General features: G+C 39.7%; 1 protein-coding gene across 4 annotated transcripts in view; it reads left to right on the forward strand.

Moving 5' to 3' along the window:
• LOC134657470 (C-terminal-binding protein) overlaps positions 1-13416 on the forward strand; it is a 134283-nt gene that overhangs the window by 112191 nt on the left and 8676 nt on the right. For all 4 annotated transcript variants that reach the window (XM_063513033.1, XM_063513036.1, XM_063513034.1 and 1 more), the window contains 4 exons: positions 3015-3141; positions 6616-6730; positions 8332-8476; positions 12133-12264. In XM_063513033.1, coding sequence (XP_063369103.1) covers positions 3059-3141; positions 6616-6730; positions 8332-8476; positions 12133-12264 — 475 coding nt within the window. In that variant the 5' untranslated portion in view covers positions 3015-3058. The remainder of the gene's footprint in view (positions 1-3014; positions 3142-6615; positions 6731-8331; positions 8477-12132; positions 12265-13416) is intronic.

The raw sequence follows: 13416 nt of genomic DNA on the forward strand, positions 1-13416 counted from the left end.
TGAAAGTTTAAATCAGTGTTAGCGGTAACTGTAGTCCATGGATGCCTATGGCGTCAATAACAGTGATGTTTTTGTCGTACCTGTCACCGTGGTGAAATAGGGGCCAGATTACGCCGCGCCGCGTGGAACGTGAGGTGCATTGGGGTAAATGCATACCATTCACTCAAGGAAAATAATCTCCCTTATAAGATCACTCGTGTGTCTGCCATTTTGTTAAAGCCAATTTTCACACCGTAACTACTGGACTAGTTCAATTGAAATTTAGTACACATATGTCAAGTAAGGAAGTAGTAAGTCGGTGATCCGAAGATGAGTAACGTAAATAAATGAACTTTTAACTTTGCGGCGATTTTTGGTATCAGGTTTGGTATCTCACATATCAGATATAATACATAACTATAAGTAGGTGAGCAAAAATGTACCATAACCTAACTCAGAATTGTATTACATAAATACATATACAAAAAATAGTTCAACGCCAAAAGATTAATGGAAGACCTATGTCCTATAATAGGTGAGTTGGTCTTAAACAAAAAATATGCAATAAAAATGTGTAACTGTGGAACCCATAGTGAATCCTACTCGTACATGATCGGTTTTTATATTATGTACCTATAAGATATTTTCTACTTTATACTTTATAAGTGTACCTACATAATATTTACTTATAAGCAGTTGTCACGTAAAATATTTGTAGATTTTTTTGGAAGTATGTGTCACATCATCATCATCTTCCTCGCGTTGTCCCGGCATTTTGACACGGCTCATGGGAGCCTGGGGTCCGCTTGGCAATTAATCCCATAAATTGGCGTGGGCACTAATTTTTATGAAAGCGACTGCCATCTGACCTTCCAACCCATAGGGGGTAAACTAGGCTCTTATTGGGATTAGTCCGGTTTTCTCACGATGTTTTCCTTCACCGAAAAGCAACTGGTAAATATCAAATGATATTTCGTACATAAGTTCCGAAAAACTCATTGGTACGAGCCGGAATTGCAATTCGCACGCTCTTACCGCTAGGCCTCCAGCGATTTTTTTGAAGTATGTATAGCACAAAAAAAAAATTTAGAAATGTAACATTTAAGGTAGGTAATTAAAATACGGTATAAACATTATTGGAGAAGACTTGGAGGAAGTGTCATAGGGATCTACATTCGATGCGTGGAAAACAAGTTCTTTTGTCTAATTATAATCCATCGGCAATCACGCGAGCGCATAAAACGAAAATCATTTTTTTTTCACTCCCTAAAACTCCCTTAACCTAATAACAGTAAAACAAAAAATAAAATATAGAGGGTTACCAACCAGCCAAAGAATTATAAGTAGATATATGCACTTATCCCAACGCACCTCACCTTCTACTCTGCACGGGGTTCATTGCCGCTCCTACCGCCGTAAGTAACTATCAACACCTACATTATCAAGGCTACGATCGAAGATAATCGCTTCAGCACTGAAATAATACCGGTGGAATACCGGTATAATATTTTTTATTTTAATTGTATTAATTTAATAGTAAGTAGTGTAAGATATTAGGGGTACATTAGCCAACACTGTTTCCATATATTTTCAAATTTTATTTTGTCCGCCTTAATTAAATTTTGCACCCTGCCGGAACTTTATTTATTTAAATTCTCATTTAATTGATTTTGAGCCTTATGAAAAGTCGTATAGAGTAGTAAATAAAATTTTACATCTGACTTAATGACATCTGGTTTTATTCGGTTTAACTTTAGAAAACGCGTATCTCGACAAAGCCATAATGTAGAAAATTGTCAACAACCAAATGAATTATTAGAATTTAAATACGTCACGTGTGACATGAACAGACAAGGAAAGCAAGATTAAATGTATTGTTTCTCTTTCTTCTTTCAATGGAACGCTTTTCCTAAAAGGAGGCCACAAAACTCAAAACGCTATCTTAAAAAAAAACTTGATGGGTCAGTGACCTGTCCCAGTAAAGTGAGGTAGTGTGCGTGAAGTGCGCTTGTGTGTGAAATGGGGTAAATTGACAGAATCTGAAAATTTACCCACCTCTACCGTCACCTTAAGCTCCTGGCAACAATTCAAGCAACCAAGTCAGGGTTAATGTGGTAACCAACCAAACCAATATTAATTTTACATGTTAGTGGGTCTTGATTAAAAATTTAATCTACTAATATTCTTCTATAGAATTTTGATCGCGTTTAATATTTCTAAGTGGCTAATGCCATCCTTGTTTTCGATCAAATATCGTACAGCTTATGAATACGTAGTCGTATATGATAAAATCTGGCCAAACATAGAAAATACAACAAGAGTCATTATATCTGAGAAACAGTGACCTACTTTAGCTTTGATAGTGTTATACTTGCTATAATAATCCTTATTGTCATTAACTCAATTATTAGGTAATATTTTATTGGACATGGGGTCACTGGCCACCCGGCTGCCGTGACCGGGGGCTAAACGCTTAGGCTTAGCCAAAACCGGCTATAAAATTGCCATAAACTTGGGGTAAATCTCAACATTAGCCCTGTGGGTAACCCTAAGTTTAATGTGTAGAAGCGGACACCAAAACTTTATCACTGGCATTGAAATAGGGTTACAGATAATGAAACCTTTGTTAATGTTCATTGTGTCATCTTTGGCCAAGATTCTTGGCACGTCGGAGCCTTAATTGAATAAGATTTTATGAAAAGCTAGGTCAAACAGCCCTTTAGATAATAAGGAAATAAAATCTAGAGAGCACATTTACACAAGAATGAACACAATTGTTCAGTTCGGACACTTCTACGACCACCAAGATTATCTTGTATTTTTAGGGTTGTGTCTCCTAAACGGCAACAGGGTTCCCTTGTACTTTTATAGCAAACTTTTAAATCAAATTTGTTGCATTGAAATGAATCGACCCTGATGCTATTTCATTATCAAGTGTGTATTAAGAATTGAGACGAGATGTACGAGCATTTTACTGCTACTAATCATCGGGCGATTTTAACGAAAGCTAACGTTGGTTGTGTGTTGTGTTACAGGTGACGCGCTGCGGAGTGTGGTCAAAGCGGCTCTGCCGCTTTAAATGGACAAACGGAAGATGCTGCCAAAGAGAGCGCGTATGGATAGCATGCGGGGGCCCATCGCCAACGGACCCCTGCAGTCGAGGTCTGACATGTTGTTATAAGGCCTGTGCACACCGGATGCGTGTGCGTAGACGTGCACGTTGTAGTATACAGATCCTTATGAGAGACGGCACACCGCTTGCGTGAAGTGTGCGAGTGCGGCTCCAATATTTTAGCGCACGTGCACGTTCACGTCACGCACACGCAGCCGGTGTACTCTGGCCTTTAAAATGTGTTTTGTTTTCATAGTTATTCTTACCGTGAGCCGCTGAGCCCTCGAAATCTCATCCCGAGTCTTGTAATAGGAAAAATTATAATATGCTCAAACGCCATGACGGTAAGCGATACTATGAAACCATAGTTAAGTTTCACCCTTACCTTACACGATATCCTTTACACCTTTTTTTAGGCCTGATCCATATCAAAAATAGTTTTAAGTACCTATATTATATTAATGTCAATATTGTCAATGGCCAATCTATGACCAACTATTAGGAACAAAAAGGTATATTGTCAGAAAAGTTTTATCAGTAAAATATAAAAATCCGTTTAAAATTCAATACACGTTGTGTATGTAGTGTATGTTGGGAAGTCCTATTACCTTTCAAAGTTTAAACTCAAGAGGCAGCCTACTAGGTTTACACAATGGGTCGTGTTTCTGTACGCCGCGCCAGCTCCCGAGGTCCAACAAGCGCGCCAACTCTCACAAAGCTCCGTCCATCTTATTGGGTTCACTCAACTTATTCTTTTCCGCGCTAATCCTATTTGGTTTCCATCAAAACTTGCCCGAAGGGGTTGCCCCGCCCTCCTCCCTCTTTGTTTGCAACCAAATCTGTTTTCGTCTGCCCCGGCGAAAGTTTCCACCAACTCTGGAAAACTCTGCGTCCCCCGCTCGGAATTACTTTCTCGTTTCCCTGAACTTTCTCTCGGCAATAATAATAATTCTCCGCTATGACGAAAGTTTAAATTATTAGTTTAATCGCACTGGCTTGCTTTAATTATTCGGGGGTGTTTTGGGGAGGCCGTGATTAGGCAAGTTCTCTCGCCAGACAAGTTGGTATTTGCTTGCCGATTTAATTTGCCACTCAATTTGGCTCCGTTCTCTAAAACTGTTGTGTCAATAGTCCGTAGTAGATTTGGGTACGAGCCTAAGTTAAAGATCAGATTGAAATAATAATAAGGCAATTTCAATTCTTTATTAACCAGATACATACCTTAGGCTGACTTTTCTCGATAGGTTACGATTGCCTTTTGAGCTGTAAATCTAACATTTATTACAAACCAGACTATGATTTTAAAATTAAATTATACTTGATAGCTTTTTTAGTGTAGACTAGATAACTAGTGGATTACCCCGGTTTATTTGATGCATGTGTAGTCGTGTCTGATCCCGTAGTCTGTGTATTGAGCGTAAAATCAAGTACACCTCACCTAGTCCGATAACACGTATCCAACAGACCTTGACTTCGCGACGCGGTCATTGACTTTGGATTAAAACTTAATTCATGTATTAATAGGAACCAAATCCACTTATTACTCGTATTCAGTATTATAATACATTTTATGAGGCAGTGTCTGACTTGCGCGGCCTGAAGGTTCCGTCACACAGGCGCGTTTTCCGGGCGAGGCGTGAGCGTTTTATAAGTAAAAGCGGCGCGCCCCGCTCACAGCTCATCCGGAAAACGCGCCTGTGTGACGGAACCTTTAGTTAGAGGGATAACTTCAACAAAACCAATCAAACTTTCCACTGGCGTTTCATTACGGTACGTCACTACGTAGTACGTACCATGTTCTGTAACTACCACGTAACTGTTATTAAATCTTGAAGTTAAACTAAGAGGGAAAAGGGCATAGGCAAATATTTGAGAGCTAGAACTATGTCAATCCAATAGCTTACAGAATCGAATGCTACGGTGAACTAGTACATACGAGTAACTCCGTATTAAATATACTCTCTGGATCTTTAAGTCATGTTACCCTACTTTATCCATGAACCGACTCGCCCATGCTCGGCCAAGCGATGGGAACCCGCACCTGCATAGTTTTACGTTCCGAAGTTAGCGGAGACCTCTGCCTCGAGGATTGTATAATAATTTCATGAATGCTTGCTGTAGTTGCAGTTATCCGCGCATGTGCTAAACTTTCCTCGCACGGTATGTGTTTAAACGCTGCCGGTGATCTTTTTGTACCTAATAAAGTTATACCTGTACGTATACTTGGTCAAGCAAATCTTGTCAGTAGAAAAGGGCGGTAAATTTGAAAAATTGTGGGTGTTGAAAAAGTGATGCTACTACGTAACATCGCGTGTCATTTATAATCTTATCTGTGGAACTGTTTTGTTTACATTTCATTGTTGTCCGATGTACATTGCTGCTTTTTATTCGCTTCCTATGGATACCATACTTTAGTTTGCTTTACATTGCTATTACTGACATATCCAGCTTGACAGATTATAGTTATACTATATTGTGCAATAAAAGTAAAAGGTCGACTAATAATGAATAAGCTCTTGAATACTAATCAAAATTCATTATCAGAGGTCAAGATGGTGCTTGAGCTATTTGAGCAGGTATCCCCCCTACCACGGTTTATCTTGTCATAATTACGACATACATTTCTTGGTATGAAGTCTCTACGGTAGCTCGTAATTCAATTTGTTTCGCCTTACATAGCCGATGTAACAGTTTCTAGTATTGCATACCTATTACACTAGGTACTGCTACTCTTATAAATGTTATTATTATACGATGAATCACTGCACCACTACATACAGACGACGGCTAACTTACGTTAACAATTTTGTACCTTTTTCCCTGGTAATAAGGCGATGGTATATTTGACGTCACATGTCGTTTAATTATGCCATTCATTCAACTTGCGGTCCTCGCCTGCTCTCGGCCGTACAAAGCATTAACATTCGTTAGCTCGTCAAGCCGTTGGCTTTCATTCAATTTACTAATGATTTAGGGACGTGTACGTTTAGTTTATATCATTTTCATGAGATAGATCGTAGTTTTGTATACTGCTTTTTGTGATATAGTTTGTAGTAATTTCGTTTACTACTTTGCAAAGATTTGGCACCGAATATGAATATAAATAAAATAGATCTTTCTATTTGGTATGAAACGGCTTCGGCTTGATCAGTTTGCTATCATTCGGATTGCGTCTGTGATGGTTTACGGCTACGCGGAGACGTCAGTCGGGATGAAATTCTATTTTTAATTGTAAAGGGCACCACCTCCACCGTAAATTTAGCGTTGCATCGTGCACCGTCGCCTTAATTCTTGATTTCGAACTGTATATCATCCATGCCTGTCACATTCTAACAAGTATATAAGTGCGAAAGTGACGCATGACATGACAAGTGGTAAAAATGCGACTTTGATCTTAATTGATAACAGTATACCGACCGCAAAAACGTTTTATTTAAGAATTACATCTCCCTCTTATCCTATACTACATTGCTTATTACTACATATTAGTAGTTATGTTTGAACGCTTTATGTGGTATTTGCAGGCCGCTGGTGGCGTTGTTGGACGGACGGGACTGCACCGTCGAGATGCCGATACTGAAGGACGTGGCGACGGTCGCGTTTTGCGACGCGCAGTCCACCTCCGAGATACACGAGAAGGTATGTTTCGGCACATTTAAACATAGCTAATAGTACATACATACATAGAACCGAGTGAGCAACTCGCGTTGTAGCCGCGCTTGCGTTTGCCTCAGCCTATTGTCATCGTCTTAATTTGTTACGCTTGGACGATTAAGATGATGATCCAGTAAAGGTTCCGTCACACAGGCGCGTTTTCCGGGCGAGGCGAGGCGTTTTATATGTAAAAGCGGGGCGCCCCGCTCACGGCCCGCCCGGAAAACGCGCCTGTGTGACGGAACCTTAAGTGAATAAGTGCTTTTCCATCATACATGATTTACTGATAGATAAGATAGAGAAGCGACGAATGGACAAATTTATAAAAGGCTTTCATCGTAGTATTTATCTAGCCTAGTGACTGGAAGTTTTCCATTCGTCCGCGCTATACAATCGCTTCATCAAAGCTGGCGTGAATGAAATCTGCAAAACGAATGACATCAATCATCGACGGCCGTGCGACTGACATCCTGTCATAACAACCAACTAGCATTACGGTTTAAATACTGTTCTTTGCTCATCCCATTCACATCGGCATCGGTGAATGAATTTATAAATTTTGAGAAAAATAGAGAGACATCTCTCTTAACTATCATGTTTGTGGGTTACTAAAGTCATTACCTTTATCGAGCCGAATATCTAGAGCCAAGTAATGGTAAAAGTTTAGGTGACTGAAAAAATGGATCAAGATTATAAACACCCAGTCGAAGGCCAAAGGATGCTGCAGTTTTCTTCAAAACTTACGTAATTTTGAAAACCCCTACTGTACAGTCCAAAGAATTTAATTTCCAACATTCCGAGCCATTTCGTACCTTGTCACAGTGACTGACAATTAATTGTCATTGTGACAAACTACATAATAGGTAGAAAATTAAATTCTTTGTCTGTACAGTCAGCAGCAGAAGTTGCTAGGCGGGCGAGGTAGTTAAAATGATCTTGACGCGACTTTTTTGTTAAGAGAATAAGAGCGTGTCAAGGTAATTTTGAACACCTCGCCTGCTTAGCAACTTCTGCTGCTGACTGTACCTCAAAGCTTGATCTCCCAGTTAGCACATTGTAAGTCCACGGAAGCGTAGCTGCATAGACGATGTATTCGTCATTGGCAACGTCGCGTCAGCCGCTCCGTGGATAGGGTTACCAGATGACAGGAGTTTTCCTGACATGTCAGGAATTTTGGCCTTTTGTCAGGAATGGAGACGGAACACGAAAATGTCAGGATTTTTTTGAATTGATCGACTTTATTATAAAGTACCTTTTTATTTACTTAAATTAATCAAAACATTGGAAAAAAAAGAGAGATCCACTCAACTTATCAATAACTTCGTAATTATTCATCGCATCGCATGGCCATCGCAGACCCCCCCCCCCCCTCGTCGTGAAAAATATGAATGTCAGGAAAAATATTCGGAAATCGGGAATATTGTCAGGAAATTCTAAATCTGTATCTGGTAACCCTATCCGTGGACAGAGTTGTGCTGTTTTGTATGTAGGCTGCAAGCGAGCGTACACCAAGCGTACAATGACGAATACGCGTCTATGCAGCTACGCTTTCGTGGACAGTGGGCCTAACTCTGTACCTATTGCAGGTGCTGAACGAGGCGGTGGGTGCGCTCATGTGGCACACCATCATCCTCACCAAGGAGGACCTGGAGAAGTTCAAGGCGCTGCGCATCATCGTGCGCATCGGCTCCGGGGTCGACAACATTGATGTCAAGGCGGCGGGGGAACTAGGTAACATACTTGTTACTCATGTATACTACTTATTTATTTATCGTATGGCATTAAAGTTACTGGATTTAATTTTGTTGGCATTGTTCGAGGACTTTTGTATCCAGTAAGTACTGCGAGGTCCTGGAGGACAGTGCAATTGCCGCCTTTAAGACAGCTTAAATCCAAAAAAACATTTAAAAATCACTTTAAAAAACAAACCACTGGGATTCCATTCGGCTATTTGGTTGCAGATTTTAGGATATAACATGGTGGGGCTGGTGTCACACAACTAGGAGGCTTACACACAGTACACACGGGTCAATTTTTACCAATTTTTACCTATTATCTAAGTATTTTATCAAAAATTATCACACGACATGCACAAATACTCACACTTACACTGTACGATTGTTTCCGACGTACGTAAATACTTCTTCGTAAATATATTCTTTGTTGTGACCTGGGTCCCGGCAGAAAATCAGTGCTTTGCTCGAAAGAGCGAAGCGTATCACTGAGCCGTGACCCTTTTGTTCTGCTGCAACGCACACAGTTTGTACCTACCTACCTACTTTTATTAAATTTTACTTTTGTACCTACTCATTTCTATGTTATTTTCTTTGTTAGTGTAATAATAATTATTTTTTTTTCCTTTTCTTCTGTTATGATGATTGTGTGTAAATTTATATTGTGTGTCATTGCAGCTGTCAAATAAATGATTTATCTATCTATCTATCTATCAAGTTTGTTGCTATGTTAGCACCACCCGGGGATCACGTGTAGGGTTATCTAAGGTAATTCGTAAACATAGAGCAACAACGATCCCCTACTACTGTAGGTACCGTACTTACTCCGTACTCTGTAGCGTACTTGTCACTGCTGTAAATAGGTGGGGTTATACTATTCGTCAGGGATTGACAGGGGAGATCGGAAAATCGAGTTCTAGAAGAGCTGAACTCGATTTTGCAGGTCTAAACCAACGTGCCCTGGAGAGCTCTGTCCAGCAGTGGACGGATACACGCTGATAATGATGATGATGCTAATCGAGATTGATTGAGAGATGATCGAGTGAAACCGTTGCAGTCTAAACCAGTGAATTTCAAACTGTGGGTCGCGACCCCCTAGGGGATCGCGAAGCCTCTGCCGGCCTTAAGAGGCAACAGGAGTGGTCATTTCTCCATGCAAACGTACTCGACTGTTTCCTCCGTGGGTTTTGAAGCTAGAGCAATGATTTTTCCAACACATATTAATATTGTCAATATCTGTGTCGGACCGTTTTGCTTTTTTTGCTATTTTTGTTTTTTAAGGCGCTAGAGCCCTTCAAAAATGGCCAAAATGGCCTAATTGACTATGCCGCAATGAGAGGCGTGGTATTCAAAACTGATACCAATTAGCAAAAAAAAAACAAAACGGTCCGACACAGATAATTTCATAATCATTTATATTTCCAAATTTGGTTACGATTGGTTAAGTTTTGAAGGAGGAAACAGTCGAGTACGAAACCTCGATTTATGAGATTTTTACGCAGGATTTTTCGCCTTGTCTTTATCGCACTAGTTTTAGTAGCCGCTTCCGTTAGCGAGACGGGTAAAATATTTAAATATCAGCTCCTGTTTCGTCTTAAAACAATACATTAAACGAAACATTTGTTCGTACTACACGGTACACGCGGGTACACGGGGGTCATGAATAAGTTTGAAAAACACTGGTCTAAACAGTTTATGATGATGCTAGTCTGAAAACGCCTGGTAAAAAAGGAGGTGAGGGAATTCAGTTCTGCTAAGCTCAACCATTTTTGCGTTAAACCCTTTTGGAATAAAAACCTGTTGTGTAGCAACAAACTAAGAAAATCAACAGGTTTACCTATGTCTCGCTTTACCTACGTAGGTTACAGTTTACTGTTTGGGAACTCCAAATTAATATAAAACAGTATAACTACTTATAAATAATGTAATAACCTCATCCAATTTCTAGTGCGTTGTCTGTCTGACTAGACTGGTAGCTAAATAATTAATGTGGCGCAAGTACGCCGCCGACATTGCTTCCGCCTGAATATTGATGAGAGATGACCTTTCGGCATGTCTGCTCCGAAGCTTCTAACTTCAGAGCTATTAGCATATAAGTATACAGCGTGTCTCATTTAAATCGGTCAGTATGGGAAAGTCTGAAACTATAAGGCATACGAAAATCTGTTCTTAGGAACCATGTCATCGATTTTAACAACAAGAATATTGCATTCATACATTAAAAAAAACCTGTACTAAAAATAATAAAAAGGCGGTGGTCATTTCGAACACTTACTAAAATAAATTTAAGAATATGAAAACAATGCATTTTATTCATTTTAGACATCATGTTTCATAGTAAAATTTACTGCTTAAGACCTACACAATCGATTTCTAAATACAAATAGTTTTAGTTTTCAAAACGTCCGGGTTCGATTCCCGAGCTGAGTACAGGTTTTTTTTTAAATGTATGAATGCAGTTTTTCTTGTTATTAAAATCGATGAAATGGTTCCTAAGAACAGATCTTCGTATGTCTTATAGTTTTAGACTTTCCCATACTGACCGATTTAAATGAGACACCCTGTATAACTGATTGTGTCTAGTTCTTATCTCGGCCGTGATTGTTGTTCGGTCGATAATTCGATGAGGACGTTACACTTTAATCAAAATATCTGGGAGACCGAGCTTTGATGAAATTGATTTTTACTCTAGCATTATTAATATTAGTACTTAGGGATTTATTAAATTAAAGGCTTCGTCACATTATATGTAAAAGCGGCGCGCCCCGCTCACGCCCCGCCCGGAAAACGCACCTGAGCCTTAAATTAGATATAATTTATTTTCAGGCAACTAAGGCAGACCTTACAAACTAACAAACATAATTGCAATAAAAATATGTAATAAAAGCTAGGTTAGGTTTGACACAGTTTTCTGTAGCGTCGCCTGTTCAGGTGTAGGATTCGGCAGACTCCCTATAGTAGTTTGTGTTACAAGGGAAGGGATCAAAATGATATATTTCCGTCAAGGGCGTACATTGAATCCTGAATGAAGCGATGGATTCTACAGTAGAATCCTGAGCGTAATGAGGGATTCAAGTGTTAACGCCCAAGACGAAATAATTTTGATACCGTGTGACACATACTGCTTTTCACATCAACTATGAGGAAAATAAAAAAATCTTAGTGTTGACACAATCTGATGCTTAAACAGATTATTTAAGCTAATAAAATAATGTGCAAAAAAAATGTAAAAATAGTGTGCTAGAACAGAAAAGTGTTACTTTGATCCCTCCTAGCAGGGACATAGAGAAAAAAATACATAGAGTGCTCACTCCATACATCAGTTTTAGTACCAAAAAGACTATTAGCATCTAGCATCGAGTAGCGGAACTATCAGTACTGCTACTTGACAATAGATGTCGCCACCGACCGGAAAGTTTTATGCTGTTGAGATAAGACTTTCCGGTCGGTGCTACATCTATTGTCAAGTAGCAGTACTGATAGTTCCGCTACTCGATGCTAGATGTAGACACTGAAATTAATAGTCTGAACTGATGTATGGAGTGAGTACTCTATGTATTTTTTTTCTCTATGGCAGGGAGGAAAAAGCTCTTTTCCGAATAGGTGGTGTGAAAATTCTATTGTTGATTTGAACGTGTGAACTGTTGTTTCCAGGAATAGCAGTATGTAATGTGCCCGGCTACGGCGTGGAGGAGGTGGCCGACACGACCATGTGTCTCATACTTAATTTATACCGGCGGACCTTCTGGCTCGCCATCATGGTGCGGGATGGAAAAAAATTCACAGGTAACACTATACATTACAATAGAAAATGATTCGCCTTTGTGTTGTAAAAAAAACACGGCTTGTAAAAAAAACACCTCGAAGAAGTTTCACACGGCGTTAATTTTTCCTGTATACCGGCTAGGCGGCTTTCCCGCATAGACGCCGTGTGAACGATTTTGAAGGTTGCCATACAAATTTTGCTGTCACTACGGCATTCGATAAAAATTGACGCCGTGTGCACCGAGCTTTACGAGTCTCGAGGTAATGTGAAGTACTTAGTGTAAGAACACGCCTTGAAGGCTTTTGAGTCGTGAGGACAGCATGGATTTGTTGGTTGTGTTTTGAGAAGGAGAGGATGGGAACATGCAGTTTTGTCTTGCCATCGACAATAGTGTCATGCCGTCGACAGGCAAAGAATGAACATCTAGCAAGCAATCAATGCTACGTTTTCTACTTAATAATAAGACTTAAAATTCTTACTTCTGCCCTAAAATTTAGCTCAGATCTCACACAGGCTGAGCTGACAACATAGTCAACTATTAGTATATTTGCAGTTTAATAAAATGCCCGCGTGGTCTCTATAGGTTGTCTCCAGATGAATTTGATATCAAGCCGTGCTTCTAATGCGGTTGGCCTGTCGAAGTATTTAGCAGATGGCGCCATCATAGCTTGCCCTGTCAATCCATAGAATTCTGTCAAATTTTTGTTTTTTTAATGTCCTGGATGCCAGCCCTTTAAGCCAAATCTCATGGAAAAAGGGGCAAGCTATGATGGCGCCATCTATGCAAACCTTTGACAGTTGCCAACCCCATTTTGTGCAGGAATGATGGATATGTTCGTGGCCCTCGGGTACAGGTTGCAGGACTTGCAGGCAATAGGCTACATGACTAATTTTTTTTATGGTATCAATCGATCGGGTTTGTTTTTAGGATCAAATGTCTATATTGTACCCATTGCATTAAAGTAACACAAAAATCAGAAATTGTAGTCAAAGTCCGACAGTCGCACTTCACTCGCGAAACGCCCTATACAAAACGGCCAGAGGCCGTGACGTCATCGCCCACGTTGTAGTATGGACAAAACAAGAAAATTGCGTTTTTGTCGATGAAATATTGCGTTTATGTATATAGTTGCTATACAATATTTTTTTTGGTGAAATGTAAGGAATCGAAT

This window comes from Cydia amplana, chromosome 20 (assembly GCF_948474715.1).
Source record: "Cydia amplana chromosome 20, ilCydAmpl1.1, whole genome shotgun sequence".
Classification (NCBI taxonomy): Eukaryota; Metazoa; Arthropoda; class Insecta; order Lepidoptera; family Tortricidae; genus Cydia; species Cydia amplana.